Raw genomic sequence first — 17,484 nt, forward strand, 5'->3', positions numbered from 1 at the left:
TCATCTCTTTAATGCAACAGAACATTTTTTTGTCATTAACTTCCTTTATTTATATTTTGACCGTTTCTACTACTAAATCACATCTCTGAGTAACTTCACAGCTGCAGCTTCACAGTCTTCAGATCCACTCAGTGCTTCAGTTTTTTGACCCTACTTTACCTACAAAAGTGTCCTCTGGGTTACATTTACCTTTTACTCGAATGGCTAGTAGCTACACACTTGGCATTTACTGTAAACTTTCATTTTTACCGGTATCACTATTAAAACTGTGTACAAGTGTGGCGTGCAGAATGGGGAAAATGTAGAAAAGAGTTTAATTCCCCTCGATCCGATGAAATATAAACGTGAACAGGCAGGAAAAAAAGTATTTGTTCAATTTTATTGATAAAATCATCATTATAAATATAATTACCATTATCATTGTTATGAATTAAATCAATTTATCTTTAGATTTGACTGGTGTAAAAAAAAAAAAAAAATCAAGCACCATTCGCATTAATAAATAGAGTTGCTTGTGCCAACATCTGGGTTATTTTGGGTATTACAATAAAAAAAAAATATCCCATATCTCACATTCACCCCCCTGATCTGAACTAATTCTTCTCACACTGGATGTAAACTGGGATTCATTTCCATCATTGTCACGTTATGCCTCTGTCCAGCAGGACTCCAAATGACAATGCGCAAAAACAAAGAAAACCAAAAGTATTCAAACTTTTCCAAGAGAACAATAATAACAATAATCATACTTATAATAACAAGAATTTCCATGAAAACAATCATAATTAAAAATTGCACCATGTTGTAGCTCTGCTCGTATTTAACATTACTGTACTTCAAAAAAAAAAAAAAAAAAAAAAAGAGAGATAAAGCATCACATTTAAAAACATAATCTTTACCATCTGACTGCTTGCACTGAGTTTGGTTTGTAAGTTTGAGTGTAAAACAAAATCCTTCGTGTTCATGTTTCGGTTTTTAGACTCGGTGTGAAGCTTGAATTACAAACCCACGTGTGTGCATGTTTAAGCCTGCATCAATCAAAGCTAACACTGTGCACAAGAAATGTGCTTTTACATAGAGAGCCACTACATACAGCTACAGGGAGAGAGCGCTGTCAGTACCGACTGCATCAAGTACCTTTCATTAACAAATATGAACATTCACCCCCATAAACACCAATTTTAGATGAAAAAAGCTCAGTTATTGTAAACGTTGCAAAACAGAATTAGTACTTTGTGTCATTTGTGTTAAAAAATATTGAAATCTTGGATTTATTCTCAGTGCTGTGGATGCTTTAAATCACTATTATGTACTGAGGTCATAGTTCCCTTGTAGCCTTGTTATTGGTTAAAAAGGAAAAGAAAAACGAAACACTGATTTAAGAGGAAAATGTCATGTTGAAACTTTAAATCTCCCCCCTCAAAAAAATCCCAACACTGTTACCAGAGACAAATTTCTTGGTAAAAGTCAAACAGAAACACAGTTTTCAGAATTATAAGTGAGTCAGACAGCAGTTCAGGTGGAGTCGTCCAGTTAAGGGAAAGGATGGGATGAGATGGGGGACAGAGGGGAGAGGTGGGAGGTTAAGCTGCTGATGAGGATGAGTCTTTGTATATCTCCCTCCTCTGTGTGAGACTGTGGGTATTTTCTTAATCTCTCAACACACAACAGTACACGTAAATAGTTAACATACAAATATACATTTTCCTGATTTCAGTTTCAAGGGCCTTTATTGTTTTGTTTTCCCCTTTTTATGGCACTTACAAACCACCCATAAAAACTTTAAAAAATGTCCCCCTCCTGTCTCTCATTTCTTCAGGTTTTTCTCCAGTTTCTCTCTTCTTCTTCCTCCTCTCGATTTCCATCCTCGCTCGGCCCTCGCTCCGTCTCTTTCTGTCCCTCTGCGGCAGTCTGTCAGCTACCTGCTGCTCTGTCTACACCTTGTCCAGCAGGGATCTCTTGCAGTAGAGGAGGCGTCGGGGCGTGCCGTACTTCCTGAAGAACAAAAGCGCTCCCAGGGTGATCACAACCAGCACCAGAAGGAGGACGGGGATCACCACGGCCAGGGGATTGGCCCAGCTCTCCGAATCCGACTCTTTGCGACCCTTCTTGGGGTCCTCGTTCTCGCAGCCCATCCAGTCTTTGAGCACGGACTTGGGGTAGCCGGACTCCACCTTCAAGTACTGGTTGTTAAACTTCCAGTACTTGTTGGCTTTGTAGAAATAGGTGTAAGCTGTGGAAACAGGGTCCGAAATGGTCACAGAAATTCTTTAAGTGTCAACTATGGAGCTGCAATCTAATAATTTTCATTCTTAAACTAATTCTGAGACTATTGTTGTTTCAGAAATCTAACGAGTGCATCTGAGATCTCAAAAAGAAAGCAGCAAATTAAAAAACCCTTACATCCATCTTCACTCATGATGGTTGCTTTGACGTTATCTGGTGCACCGGTCCACTTGCTGATGGGCTTCGGGTAATCTTTGTCCACTCTGCGAGTCTTCTCGTTGAAACGGTAATATCTGCAAATGACGGAAACATTAAAGACAAGAAAGAAACGGCCTCGAGTGGGCACTTCTAGCAACAGAGGCAGAGCAGAGGACTCAAACTCGAAATCATATTATAGGCAGTATTCCTACATCAGGCTTTAAAGGGTTGCTCCATCTCTTTACAAGTGGGAATTTTTTTTAAATATGGCCTCAAGATGTGCAGATTGGTGGCCGATTAAAGGAAAAACTTGAGCCCTCGAGGCAATGACGAAACATGTGTGGTTCTTCCAGGATTTCAAAAGCCCCGTCCTCGAGGCACGAATGATCACTCACTGGTTTGAGCGAAAATATGACAGTGCTGTGAATCACATGTTAACGCCTTTTAAGCATCTCGACCCAGTTAAACATGTGTGGAAGATTTTGGACTGGCATATAAAAACAGTGCTCACCATCAAACACAGGGAGTATCTTTAGAGAGGACTGTGCTCCATCCCTGCAGCAGAGTTCAGGGACTCAGAGGTCAACGCTTTGCTGTTCACACAGACGTCAGCGGCTCAACACATTACTGAGACGCTTCATAGTGACTTTTTTCCCCTTTAATTAGGAAACTGTTTGTATTTTATCATAAAACCAATGTTAGGTCTGGAATTTGATCTTTTAAGATGTCTCGGAGCTTTGATGCAAGTCAGCCCTCACATATTTCCTCTATGTTGTTATTAAAAAACAAAACCTACAGTTACTGCTGGGGTAAAAATCAACTCTCATGCCCATCTGCAACTGTGTGTATGTTAGACAGCATGAGAGTAGTAGTGCTTATTTTTAACAAGTTCACAGATGAGCTCGCAAAGTGTTTATGCCCACAATCCTTTAACTTACATGTTTGAAACATGTTACATGTTCAACTTAGATCCTTTAACTGGAATACATGTAAGTGTGTTACAAAAGCACAAGGTAAAACGTTAAATTTTACTGAAGCTGGTAAAATTAAACTTCCTTGATAGCTATACATTCAGGTATATTTTCCTTAATGATTGATTATTTTAATAAATAAAACTTTGATTTGACATATTTCTGTTGGATTTTACTTAAAGTGATTCATGTTTATGAAAGCAAATCATTTTTTAAGTGTACAAATACTGTTTTATGGGGCTTCACAGTAAAACCCATTTCATGAGGATATAACAAGAATTAAAAGTATAAAACTAATTTTTTTTTAATCAATCTAACACCTAACATTACATGCAGATTTGAAAAGAGGTTTGGTATGATATAAAAAGTTACAAATACCTTAACAGATAAGGTTGCATATATTGTGAGAAAGGTTTCTTCTCATTTAGGAAACAAAGTAAAACAAACGGGGAATAAAAAGGAAAACTCACTGAGAGTCTTTGAAGAAGTACGTCTGTCCTGTTGGCGTGTAGAAGAGAGCGGCGTCGATCTTATCTTCGGGCAGACCGGCTCCCAGCTCCTTCAGGCTCTTTGGAGAGTCCTTGTCCATGGTGGACTCACTGAAAACCCAGTATCTGCTACCTGGAAGTTAAAAAGAACAAAGATTGAAAACAGACCATTTCGGTCAGATTAGAGTGTAGAACACATGCAACAGCTGCAGCGATGCAGTCATCATAAATCTGATTCTTGACTGATCCCATATGGAACCTACCCTTGAAGAAGACAAATTTTCCATCATCTCTCTCGTAAGCGGCATTGATGTTTGATGGCAGGCCTTTCCAGAAGTGGCTTATGAGCATCGGGTAGCCAGGCAGCACCTTGTGGTTGCGCAGACGCCAAAACCACTTGTCCTGAAAAGATACACGGGAACCGATCGACCCATTAAACAACCAAATCATTAATAATTAAAACTTCTGAGATTACCCAAATGTACCACTGAACGACATAAGAAATGTAGTTATGCCCTTTTGCACATCGTCTACAGCAAAAATAACAAAGATTTACAGTTTAAAGTAAACTTTCAATCAAATATATTTAATCTCCGTAATATTCTGGATATTATAATTGAGCTATCTGTATATATAAGAGCTATTTCTTATATTGTGTAACTTTGTGATGTAGTGTATTATTTCATTTAGTTTACATAGTTACTATTATTACATTTTGTAACCTTAAGGATAAATAAAATATTGTAATTCCGATTCCTCTACAAGCTGTAGTCAAGATTTCCAATATTTCTAACATCGATTAAAACGTTGATTTTTCAGAATTAGCCCTGATTGTACATTTTTATCTGCTGGGTTATATTATTGAAAACACAGCACTGCCCCAACTCAAAGAAACCGTCTTTTGTACCTTAAATACAAACTTTTCCCCTCTGAGGACAGCGATGGTGTCAAAGTGTCCATCACAGACGTCAGGGCCGTGGTCTGGCTTGTCGGGATTGGAGGGTTTAGTGGGACGAGGAGGAGGAGGAGGAGCCCCAGACTTTGATCCTGTGATCAGAGAGAGAAGTGAAACATGCTTAATTTGCAGGACCGCAAAAAAAAAGAAAAGAAAATCTATTTTTAATTATGCTTAGAACTTCTTTTTGCTTTGCTACATATTGCAGTATTTAAAATGATGATTTATTGCACTTACTCAATATTCGTCTTAAATTTAACTAAAAAAGAACAATGCTGACACAGTGAAAGAAGGTTTTGTTATTTAGACATATTTTTTCAAGGACATTGTTTTAATTGTTAGTTTTTACTTGTTAGCGTCGTATTGTGTAGATAATTCAGGGGGTGAGCCACGCAGTCTTGTAATCTTTGAGTTCAGGTGTTGCCAGTCCCATCGGCTCTTCTAGCCATATAGTCCACTTTACAAATTTTTATAAATGAATGGGTTTTTCTAAAGAGCTCAATGAATTTGACAATGGTGCTGTAGCAGGATGCTACCTTTACAACAAGTTAGTTTGTGAAGTTTCTTCACTCCTAGATATTCCACCATCAGCTGTAAGTGGTTTTATTGCAAAGTGGAAGTTTCATGAATCACAGCAATGAATCCACAAAGTGGAAGACCACATGAAGTCACAGAACGGGCTCAGTGAAAAACACCCTGCAGACTCCATAAGTGCAGAGTTCAGGGCTCCTCTGGCATTAACATCAGCACACCAACTGTGCACTGGGAGCTTCATGGCATGATTTTTCCATGGTTCAGCAGCTCCCGTAGGTGCAACGTGTAGGCGGCCCAATTATTTGTCCATAAAGGGTAGTTTATGGATTAAGCTTGCTAGCGTTAGCTAATTAAGAAGAACTCTAACTTTACATATAAATATGGTACCTTTTGCCTCTAAAAGCAGATTTTAAAAACTCCAGTTTACAAAACAGACAAGTGATGTCAAGATAACTGTTTACTTTTTACTTATAGGCCATGGGACTGATGGGGTTTCTTTGTAAAAAAGTGACCCAGTAGCCTCAAAGAGGGGAGTCTCATAAAGTATTAGTGTCACCAAAAAAGTTGGTTCATTAATAAATAAATGCCTGCTTCTTCTACTAAACCAACGCACCATAAATTGCCTGGATTCCTCTGCGGTCATCATCAGGGAGCTGGAAGTTTTCGGTGTCAAACCATTGATAGAAGGGGGCCATGATGGCAGCGGGGTCGTTGGAGTGCTCTAGACCCAGAGCGTGACCAAGCTCGTGGACAGCAACCAGGAAAACATCGTTACCTTGAAAGAGAAGATCAGAATGTTGCCGAAAGCTCTGTTCAAAGTCCTGAAACTATCGTTTTCATGATTTCAAACAATCTGCAATACACAAAGTTTGTCTTGTCCTCTTCTTCTCAACCTTTCACCCACTTCTCTTCTTTCTCTTACCTCCCTGATCGACCGTCCCAGTGGTCCAAGGTTCAGCAAGGTCAAAGTGCGTGTCCCCACCAATGGCTGGACCGGGGAAATAAGCGTGAGCTAGGAAACCACCCTCGCCGTCGAACGGTGTGCTGTCGCCGTGGAATCCCTCTGCAAAGGAGAGCATGATGTCTGCGTACTTATCAGGTGAGCCTCTGATCTGACTGAAGGGGATCTCTCTGAAGGTGAGCGGGATGGCGCTCTCCCACACCTTGAAGGCCTTTCGAATGGCGTCAAACGTGGCACGTTGGCCCACTTTAGGGGTATAGTTCTCTATGCTGGAGAAGCAAAGAGAAATGAATCAGCTTACATCAATAATAACAATTTGCGATTAGCATTAGTCACTGTGTTTTCTTGAGCTAGAACCCAATACACTTCATATTTCCAGAATAAATCCGATTCTATATGCAAGTTGTAAAGTAAAACCAAATCACTGAATAGTGTGGTGAATTCTGACCTGAAGGTCACCTCAGACTTGTCCCACTTCAGACCCTGCACAGCATATCTCTTTCTCCTCAGGTTGCTCTTCAGCACTGGTCCAAACTTGTCAGGAACGCCACATCGTGGCCGTTTCATCGCCCTGGAAACACAAAGGTAACACTTTCAGTTTTAATCCAGAAAGTATGTGGACTCCTCTGAAGAACTTGTGGTTATTAAGTCTTTAATAATGACAGTTTTAGCTTCTCACACAGCCACTTCTATCCAAAAATGTATAAAGAATGTGACAGTCCGCTATTCACCTGTAATAATCTGAGGCCAAGCTGTTATCTTTAATGTAAACCAGGACTCACTCTATTGTGTTGGTGTCTATGGAGCCAGTGACGGTCAATCCGTAAAAACTCTGCATGGCGGATATCGCTTTACTGATGGTGTCTGGTGAGCGGATGGCCTGGGCTCTCACATCACCTGGAGGCAGGTAGCCATACTGCTGCAGCCAAGCCTGATGGAGAGACAGAGAGAAATAAATGTTGAATAAGACCTCTAATGCACAAATCATTTTCTGACTAGCTGGACTAAGCTGAACACTGATGCTTTACTGAAAAGAAGAACTGTCTTGTATGTATTTAGTTTTAGAAATTCAGTACTATTAACATGAGCATTTTCATTCAAAGTGGTGTAATTTTGTCATCAAGAAACACGTAACGTTTAGGTACAAATGAGACATGTCAGTTATGGAAGTTGCCCATAGTTTGCATGGAAGATATTAACTTGCAGACAACTGTAAAAAGTGTAAACTGGAAACAAAGACAATAAAAGTTGTATCTTTTCAAATTTGCTCAGTGGTAAAATACTGGTACTGGTTGGCAAGTAGTTGGCAAGTGTTTGCAGACAACTCAGCATCGTTGATGCAAATGGCAAATGTGGCAGTCACACCCAGCGACATCTGGCAACTATTCCCCAACTACGGAGAGAAAACACATTTCCCTCGTGACCACGTGTTGCTGTGGGGGTTGGCGACTGCTAGTTTTTTGGCCTAAGTGACAGAGAGCTTGATTGGTAATTTACTTTGTGATTTTTGAGTCACACAAATGCATGTTTTTCACATTTTTTGATGAAATAAGTAACTGAAACATAAAGAAAACACAAATTGTGAAACAGACAATAAGCTGGATTAACATATTTCTATAATGTAAGAAAGTTTGTGGGCACGCTGCTTTAGAAACACCAAAACATCCTTTATTACTGCAGTATTTTCATCTAAGAAGAACTGAAAAATCACACTCCCACTACGCGTAAACCATAGAAATCTACTGATGAGTGAGTGTAGCGTAAGTGCTGAGTGTGCTCGAATAGGCATGCTCACAAAAAAGAAAACTTCAAGCTTGTAAAAAAATTAATTTATTTGCTAAAATAATATTGTTGCTATAGGAGACTTTTATTTTCTATTGGGCATATAATTGCTGTTGAAATCTTTCTGTTTTACTTTCTCTCTGAGTTAGTCAGACGGGCCAAAAACAACAGTTAAAACCACCTGAAAACATCAAAAAACATCTTAGTCAACAGAAAAGAAGGGACTGGCCTCCCGTATGAGCCTGTGGGTGTTTGTCTACTTCAAGTCAACTTTCAGAGCTTGTTTGGACCTGCTTCTCTTAGTTCAGCTGTACATCACACATTATATGGCAGATAATGGGTGTGTGTGGGTGTATGAGTGGGTTTTTGTGTGCCATGCTGTCTTGCTTAACCTCCCTCTTCAGCAGCCAACACACGCTGAGGTAACTCAGCATGCTAAATTTATTGTCTTTTCTTCATGTGACTGTGACATTATCCAGTTTATGGTTTCTTTAAAGCTAACATCAAACCCTCAAATGTCCCCTTGATTTCTGCTGGACTTGTAACGGGAAACTTTGTTGTGGGGTCATAAGGAGGCATGAGAGAGGAATTGAAAGCCAAATAAAACACTGATGTCATCTTTGTCACAATGACCCAGAACTCTGTCTAGACGATCGCTGCCAAATACAGCTGTCACGAGGCTGGAAAAAAAACACCTACAGGAACATTTGGGCTCCTCAAAGCTTTAACTTTAAGATCCCTTTGCCACTGTCTGTGTCTATTGTCCTCCTCGCTGTCTGCCTATCTGTGCTCTTGCCAACCGAAACCACCACTGTTTATCTTTACACACTAAAGGTCGGTCTTTTCTTTCCACTGCCTGCTGCTGGTGGTCAAAAACTGGGCCACTGTAATGGAGAAGTTTGACAATGGGGGAAAGGGGAGAAAAGTCAGATGACACCTTCGATGGCACTCCTACTTGCTAGGAGATAAAAAAGTCAAAGAGCTAATAGGTAGTAGCTGACAGTAAGTAGTTGTTTACCCATTTGTAGATAGAAGCTAAACTAACTAAAAAGCTGAGCTGAGCAACCCTTACACTGGTTTAAGGTACTTCCTGAACGCTGCCTTGAATTTAGATGTAAATGAATGTTAATAAATTAACATGGTACATAGGTTGCCTGCTCAACCAGGTGAGCTAAAGGTTCACAGCCATGTATAACACACACGATATGGTAGACAGTGGGTGTGGTTGTTTGTATGAGTGGGTTTGTGCCACAAAAGATAGATGTATTAATCCTTTTATGGCAGTAATCTGTGCTTCTCGCTTTCTAAAAACTCCTCTGCGTAGATCTCTGCACGACACGGAAACAACGTCAACATCCGTCCACATTTTAGTCTATGCCATCATGGACCACAAACTATTTTGATCAGGGAAATGAGGTCAAGGTTTTAACCATGTTTGGCTATAAATAGACAGCCTAATATGCATAATTTGAGTCAACATAAAAAGGTCAAAATGTCTAACAAATGGTTGAAACAGCTAGCTAAACAAATAGCTAAATTGTTAGCCAATACAGAAAGTGCTAAAACTGCTCTCAAGTACCCCGGCGCATTTAAAACTGTATGGTTAAATAAATAAAAATGCTAATAAACATACTTGACCTTATGAATAAAAAATCAATTTTAACTAAAAATAAATTGCAATTGCAAGCTAAAAATATGACAATAGAAAACAAAATCGCTAACAAGGATAAACGGTTGAAATAGCTAGCTAAAAAAAGATCTGGATAAGCAGTTTAAAGTTGTCACTATACATAGCGGATGTTGTTTTATCACTATGTTCTGTTAATACTGTGATGACAGTATGCTGGTAAGCTGAAGGTAATTTTTAACTGTAAAGTGTAATCTGGAGCTAGTTTATATAAATTCTAATGAGCAAACATCACAGCTGGTGTTGATAAAAGGTTCTTAAGTCAGTTTCGTGACATTTTAAAAAGGCTGTAGCTTTACGTTTGACTATCAGATACTGGAGTTGTAGCTAACTCATCATCTCCTGACTCCCTTGTTGAAGCTAAATGCATCTTCAAGTGTGTGTTTCCAATTATGTATGTGCACACACAGAGTTAAAACAAATTTTTATCCCCACCACAAATTAAGCCAGTGGAATTACCCCAAATTCTTTCATTAGCGTCATCTAAACCTCAGATATCTCTCTTGTTCCACCATATGTCCTGGTTTTCTCTTCAAGCCTGCCTCCAGCAAGTGAAGGGCAAACCATGGATGGAAAAGGAGCAACTGGGCAACAACTGGGCCATCCACAGCCTGTGCACACACAGCTACTGTTAGTCATGTGGTGGGCAGAGAGGCCAGAGAACAAGGTTCACTTATGTTAACCCGCAGAGAGACGACTTATCCCCCTTCTCCCTATCTTTGCATATTCAGTCGGATTATTTAAACATCTAGTAAATGTATTTTATCCTCTGACTCTCTTACTAACCAACCAAATTTACTTTCTCTGCCTCTCCACTAAATACGACTAGTGTGCCCTGTGGCTCCAGTGCGGTGAAGCGTCTGCTTCTATAAAAACACTCTCCGTTCCACTGCATGAAAGTCTCTCCCACACTGTGAGGACCTCCACTTCTCTCCTCTAGTCCCAAACTACTCCACACTCCGCCACCACCTCCGGTCGGAGCGCCAGGTATCCCAGCATGCACCTCGCCTCTGTGGAACTCCCTTACAGCCACCATCAAAGCTTCTATTTATTAAGATTTGTACATGGCTGGTATTGTTGGCCTGTGGGTAGCCAATTACCTGGCTACACAGCCATGTGTGGTCAAAGTACTGCTGCTGGTGGTTGGTAAACACACCTTTGAGCCCGTGTAGTGACGTGTGGTCTGAACATATAATGCACAGAAACACAACTGATGCAACGTAGTGGAAAAGTTGGCAAAGCTGCACGATGTAGCTCCACTCTGTCGCTTTATCGATAATTAATCATAGATTGATTCAGTTGCCTAAAATGCAGTTGTTCCAGCTCCCATGGTGTTTTTGCTCTTCTTCTGTGTCATTTACATATCTGCTGGGCTTAGACTGATGAGGAAAACATTTCACTTTGGGCTCTGGCAGAACTGACGTGACATTTTTCACTATTTTTTTCTCCATTAAAGAGAGAGGACAAAGTATCCCAACAAATATGGTTGTGATAAGAAGCCAAATACTGAACCGTAGACAGATGGATGTTGATGTTGTTTCTCAGTACAACAGATCAACGGGTCAGACTGTTTCTTAAAAAGAGAAAAATGCAGATCAAATGATGGCAAAGTAGGAATTAAATGCATTTTTCGTCGTTTTTTAAACAACGAGAAATAATAGGGTTAGTACACAGGCAAGTAAATAAAATCAAGAACACGTTTAAGGTGCTTAGGAGTTTGTTTATCTGAAATGATTTAATGGTACAATTAGCTCAGTAAGTCTAGGCCCAAAAAGTGAAGGTATCAGTTTGACTCATTATTCTTAATTTTTTAAAAGAAAACTTTTCCTATTTTCTATATTCCAAGTGTCCAGGTGAACTATTTTTCAACCATGACTAGATTATGACTTGGTTATTCAGCACTGAAATGTTTGCTGGGACATTGGTGGTGTCTGGTCACAGAAGAGTTGAAGAAAAACGCAGAAATGCTACAACATTTAAGTTTGAATCTACATCATTGGCTTTGGCAGGTGTTCTCTCAACGATATCCTGTAATTCCAACAATCTGCAGATTAAAGATAGAATTAAAATGCTCAGCAGCAGTTTTACCCTTCACTGTAAATTAGATGGCCACGTATTAAGTTCGAAGCAAGTCCCTGAAATTGAGGAAACATACTTTTAAACTCATAGCTGCTTTTTCTTCTTCAGAAACTCTTGAGTGCTGTTGGGAGTGTGTTTTTGATCGTTATCCTGCTGGAATATTCTTTTTCTGCCAAGCTTGTGGAGCCTGGCAGTCACCTTTTGCACTCATGCAGCCCCGTATCCCAGCACCTTAAACTCCCTGCTCTTTATATGCACATTTCCATATAAACAGTTTTGGCACCAACTAAAGAAGTTTTTGCTTTGATCATTTTTAAAATCAGGCTTCATTTCCTTACGTCATAAAATACACTTTTGTTCATCGAAAGGCCAGAAGTACCAGAAAAATGCCCAGACTTCTATGAACCAAGGTATTACAGATTCATTGCCTGGACTTTCTGCAGACCAATCGGGCTTCCAGACGCCCATTTTAAAGCAGAAAAAAACCCTGATTGTGAGGATGGAGTTATCTTGGCGTCATCTTATCAAAGGAGACAATTCATCGGGCTTCTTTTCACAATCTTTAGAAAAGTCTCACAGTTTTGTACCCAAAAGCACGCAAGGTTATTTTTCTGCGATGCAGCACACAGAGATGGACCTATGTGATATCCTTTGCAATGCCTGAGCTGTCACAGCAACTCATCCCATTCCCTTTCCATTGGAAACATCTGTGCTGAGACAGGATGCTCTTATCTTTCAGAGCTCAAACTGCAAATACTGGCACTGTGGCTATCGCCTGGTCACCACTGCTGCTTTTTTGTTGTTGGTCAGAGATCTTCTTCCTTTACACTTTCCCGCTTTTTTGAAGCCAAAAATCTGATTTTTTTTGTCATTTCTTTGTAAAGTCTTCCCCATATGGAGCCAAAATGCTGCCACGAAGACACAGCGGCACACTGGAACTCAAAGGTGCGGTAAGTTTTGCTTCTGTGATCACAGATTCTCTTACTCATTCTACTTTTAGGCCTATATTCTTCAATTTAAATACCATTACTCACAACAGGAACTTTTCCACTTATCAACACAAGATCTCTATTGTGTCTGAACGTAGAGTTGCCCATCACACGCCATGTGGGTGCACTCTCATGAGACTGGAGGTGCGCACACATACGTAAACCCAACCACAACTTCCTCAAGATGTCATGAACTAGAGTTAAGAAAAGAATTCCAGGAGCATTTATAGTTCTTGTGGTCAAAAACAAAGCGATGAAGACACTTCCTCTTCAGAGGAAGAAGCATCATATGGGATTTTTTTTTCTATTTGTGCAATAAAAAAAAATAGACAACAATAACAAGAAGGACAATGGTGTGAGTTTCACGGACATATTTATATTATAAACGATGCTAAATCACGCTCTTCTGTCCACCGCACTGCTGCTAAAACACTAAACGCTGCCTCTTTGACTTTTATTGATGAAGACTAAATTTTCCTGTCTTTAAAATCTCAGCAGGGATGAGTGAAAAAAAACAGACTGACCAGAGCAATGAGGGCAGCAGAAGATGATTTAAAGTGCAGAGTTACTAACATTAAAGAGGGAAAGGTAAAAGCATTAAGGGCAGAGAGTGGGCACAGACACAGAGAGAGAGAGAGAGGTTAGGAGTATGGTTGAATTTAAAGTTGAGGGACTGAGTCAGTTGTTCCTCTCGCCGTGTGCCAATGGAAAAAACTGAGAATTCAGCTCATGAGCGGCTGAACCTCTCATTGCTTCACTTCTTGGCGTCTCTGACCCAGTTAGCACTCACACCAGCGCCGTGCAAAGTTTTGTCTGCTTTCATGTGTCTTCCTGGTCAAACAGGTCATAAAATGCACTCACCGGAGGTTTTGGTTATGGTGAAACACTATTATACTGATGCCCGACAGCTTTATAGAAATATTTACTGAACTGTCTCTACACTCTGCACCACAGCACAGTTCTACTAAAGTTCTCTTTCGTATTTTCAGAGGGAACATATTAGACTGTTTATTCGATTTTTGTTACAACTGTAGTTAATATTTGCACTGTGTGGACAAAAGTATTGGGAGACACCTCTGAATCTTTATATTCAGGTGTATTAAATCAAACATCTAGCCACACAGTCTGCTTTTGCGATAATCTGTGGAAGAATGAATCGTTCTCAGTCCGAGTGTGGCATTGTAACGGGACGCCACCTTTGCAACAAGTCAGCTTTTGAAACTTCTTCTCTCCAAGATATTCCGCCGTCACCTCAACAGACGCTGATTATCAATGAATTATTGCAAAGTGGAAGCATTTAGGAACCACAACAACTCACAGTGCGTAAAAGTCACAGACACTCTGCTTAATCAGTAACTGCAGAGCTCCAAAGCTCCTCTGGCATTAACATCAGCACATAGACTGTGCACCAGGAGCTTCATGGCCGAAGCTGCAGCTCCTGCAGGTGTAACGTGTAGGTGTTTAATTTAATGTAAAAATGAAGGTTTTGTTCCAAAGCATACGTAAAACGGCTGTTTAAAAATCGTTTATATGTCAAATAGTACTGCAATTTATTAATTTTTTTCATAAGTCTTCAAGCTCAGTTTTGTCTTGGCACATCTGGCCTTCAATCAGCTGTACACCTGAGACCAAAACCAGTAAGAGTGCAGTTTTAAACTGCATCTATTTTAAGTTAAAAATAGCTTAAATTGAAGCCTCCATTAGCGTCACAGTTAACTATTTCTCTTTGATGTCCTCTACCGGCGGACCATATTCTTAGCCCGGTCAGCACAGATAGCCCCTCAGCTCTCTCTTGAAGTCCATCAGTTTCTCATTAGGCCTGGTGCAGCTGATTATTTTGACATCTCTTAGGTGACAGCTGCGGCCTGTCAAAGCAGCACGCAGCAGATCTCGAGCAAGGGTTTCCCTTTGATGCTACATCAACAGCGGCTCCAGTCAAGATAAAGGGAATTGAACCCAGATGTGTTTTGACCAGATCTGTACAAACCCGCTGCTAGGATCATAAGACATGCGTCTCCAGATGGCAACAGGAAATCTCCAGATTTTTTTTTTTTTTTTAAAGTCAAGAATGGAGAGATCCTGTTTAAGAGTCTGTTGTTTTCATTGCTGCCCACTTCCTCTGCTCACAGCGTCTAACTAAGCATTTTATTTAAGTCAAGAATCCATAGAGAAGGCAGAAAAAAGGGGGAGAATGAAAACAGATGGTGGAAGGAAAACTGGGTACTTCAGAAGAAGTGATTTAATTTTCAGAGCATAGTCTTACTTCTCTGTTAGCCGGGCTTCTCTTTTCACTCAGCTTGGATAAATTGGGATTAGTTTGTCAGAGCGATGTTAACATGTTGAGCAACACTGATAAACCACAAAATTCCCGTAAACTCAGTATGAGTTACTCCCCCCCCCAAAAAAAAGGATCTTCAGCCACTTCAAGTAAACACTGATGTCACTCACTTGTTATTTTGTCTTTGCTGCTCTGGTTTTTCCACACTTGTTATTTTGTCTTTTGCATCTCATATCTTTCCAGCAGCAGTTTATTCTACTTTCTCCACACAGATGAGTCTCCTGTTTGATCACAGGTTTCATATACAGATCTTAGGTGATGTAATCCTCAACCTATAATTAAAACTTATCCTTCTTCTCCATCAGGGCTGACTGTTGTGTCTGACAGTAAAACTGTGTGCACAGCCTCCATCGCCAGACGTGACAGCCGCAATTCACCCGATCGTGTTTCTTTTTGCACTGAGGGTTATTGATACATCGCTACGTTGGTGTTTTCTAGCTGTGAGAGGCGACGCTGAAGTACACAGCCGTGTTTTCTCACTTTGTTTACAGACATTCATCACCGTGTTCGCCACGGGACAGCAGCCTGCGGCGTCTTATAAACTGTCTGACTCTGAGTTATCCACCTTGTCTGGCTTGACTCACACGCCAGCAACTTGTGGTCAGTGACTAAGGTCCTCCTTCGTGCTTCTCGTCTCCGCACAGAGCTGCAAAACACTCTCGTAAATTGAAATTACTTCTTTTGCACAATTGGGATGACTCAAATTTCACATTAAAATCTATAAATGGTGCATCCTGTCCGTTATAGGAAGTGGATGGTAGACTGCAGCATGCCTGAATGTCACGGGACATTGCACCATAAATGGTCACATAAATGTACTTTTGACCGATGATGTTATGGTAAACTGGAACTTTTAGTAGGTATGTTGGGCATAAATGGACTGAGACTGCAGCCACCCACGGTGCTTGAACTCAATTATTTTGGAGATCTGATGGCAGAATAAGTTCTTCAGAAGAAAGCTGCACTCTTCCTTAGTATTTCCAGGCTGCTGACACCTCTGTGCATCATGTCCGGCCTCACCAGCTTCCCATCTGTGCTGCCTGTGCAGGCAAATGAAAACCATTAACCCCCTCCCCCTTAGTACCACCACAGTACCCCCCCCCCCCCCCCCTTTTTTTTTTTTCTCAGAACAAAGCAGCTCAGCTGAGATTTCCACACTGTACACAGCCACTGCACGGCTGGGTCTCTGCCACTTACTGCTGAAAACTTTTGACTCATGGCTTCTTTCCCCCTGGATGGAAAAATAAAGGTTGGGAAGTTCTTGGAAAAAAATGTCAGGCTGTTTGAAGAGGAGAAAATAAACATGAACTGTGGCAGCTTTTAGTGGAAAAAAAACCAACTAAAAATTATAAAGTTATAGGGAGTAAAGGTCATTGGAGTGTCACAGTAATAGATTACTATACAGTTATTGGTAATACGTGCTTTAAGTACATAGAAACCTCAACTCTTCAAAAAAAGTGAGCAAACACAGACAGAGTTTCACGAGTACTGTGGGAGGAAAACACACCTGAAAATGCAGACACGCTGCAGCTCGTATTGCACATGCAGAAATGAACGTGTAGCCTCTATAAATGTGCACTGCATGAAGTAAATGCACTTCCAATTCACTTACCTCGGCTTTTAGTACGTCTGCGATGACGGAGGTAAGACCGAAGCAGCAGAGACCGCAGGCCAGGGCGAGGACCCGGAGTATCATTGTGATATCTGGAGATTATGTCGGAGATTTAAGGAAGCTTTCACTCTACACAAATCCGTCCTGAATAGGGAGGACAAAAAAACTCCAAAACAAAATCGACTGATGCTACTCCGCGTTGTAAAACGTGGCACAAAAACTTTGTCGTATCCGCATGGACACTTTCAGGGCAGTCAGCAACTTTTACGCACAGAAACGATCGCAGCAGAGTCGGAGCCGAAACAACAACAAAAAACAAAAGCAAAAGGCTGAAAAGGGAAAGAGAGATGCTGCAACCTAAAGCCTCGCAGTCTGACTCCCTTTCCCCTATACCAGGACTACCTGTGGCGTGTGTGGACGTGGAGAGAGCGAGCAACAGAGAAGGGAAAATGGGGGGGGGGGTGTCATTTTCTTCAAGGTCCTCCTCCAGTAAAAAACGTCACGCTTCGCAAGGAAGTTCAATTACTACACTACTACACTTTTATTTATTTTTTTGTATTTAAGGGAGTGATTACGAAAATAAAAGCTCCATAACTGAAAACACTGAGGTCGCACTCCTGATGCATTTTCAGTATCAGTATGAAGCAGAAATGTTAATTTCTGT

General features: G+C 40.6%; 1 protein-coding gene across 1 annotated transcript; it reads right to left on the reverse strand.

The window, feature by feature from the left end:
• Nucleotides 1-362: 362 nt before the first annotated feature.
• On the reverse strand, nucleotides 363-17,252 carry mmp14a (matrix metallopeptidase 14a (membrane-inserted)). The gene is made up of 10 exons (XM_084924002.1): nucleotides 16,821-17,252; nucleotides 7,116-7,264; nucleotides 6,782-6,904; nucleotides 6,295-6,602; nucleotides 5,986-6,147; nucleotides 4,791-4,930; nucleotides 4,143-4,285; nucleotides 3,866-4,012; nucleotides 2,404-2,519; nucleotides 363-2,233 (listed from the first exon to the last, which is right to left on the reverse strand). Exons 1-10 carry the CDS (start codon nucleotides 16,902-16,904, stop codon nucleotides 1,935-1,937), a joined length of 1,671 nt encoding a protein of 556 aa, XP_084780128.1. The 5' UTR covers nucleotides 16,905-17,252; the 3' UTR covers nucleotides 363-1,934.
• Between the last annotated feature and the right edge of the window lie 232 nt (nucleotides 17,253-17,484).

This window comes from Perissodus microlepis, chromosome 3, assembly GCF_051167445.1.
Source record: "Perissodus microlepis isolate ML-2025 ecotype Zambia chromosome 3, ASM5116744v1, whole genome shotgun sequence".
Lineage (NCBI taxonomy): Eukaryota > Metazoa > Chordata > Actinopteri > Cichliformes > Cichlidae > Perissodus > Perissodus microlepis.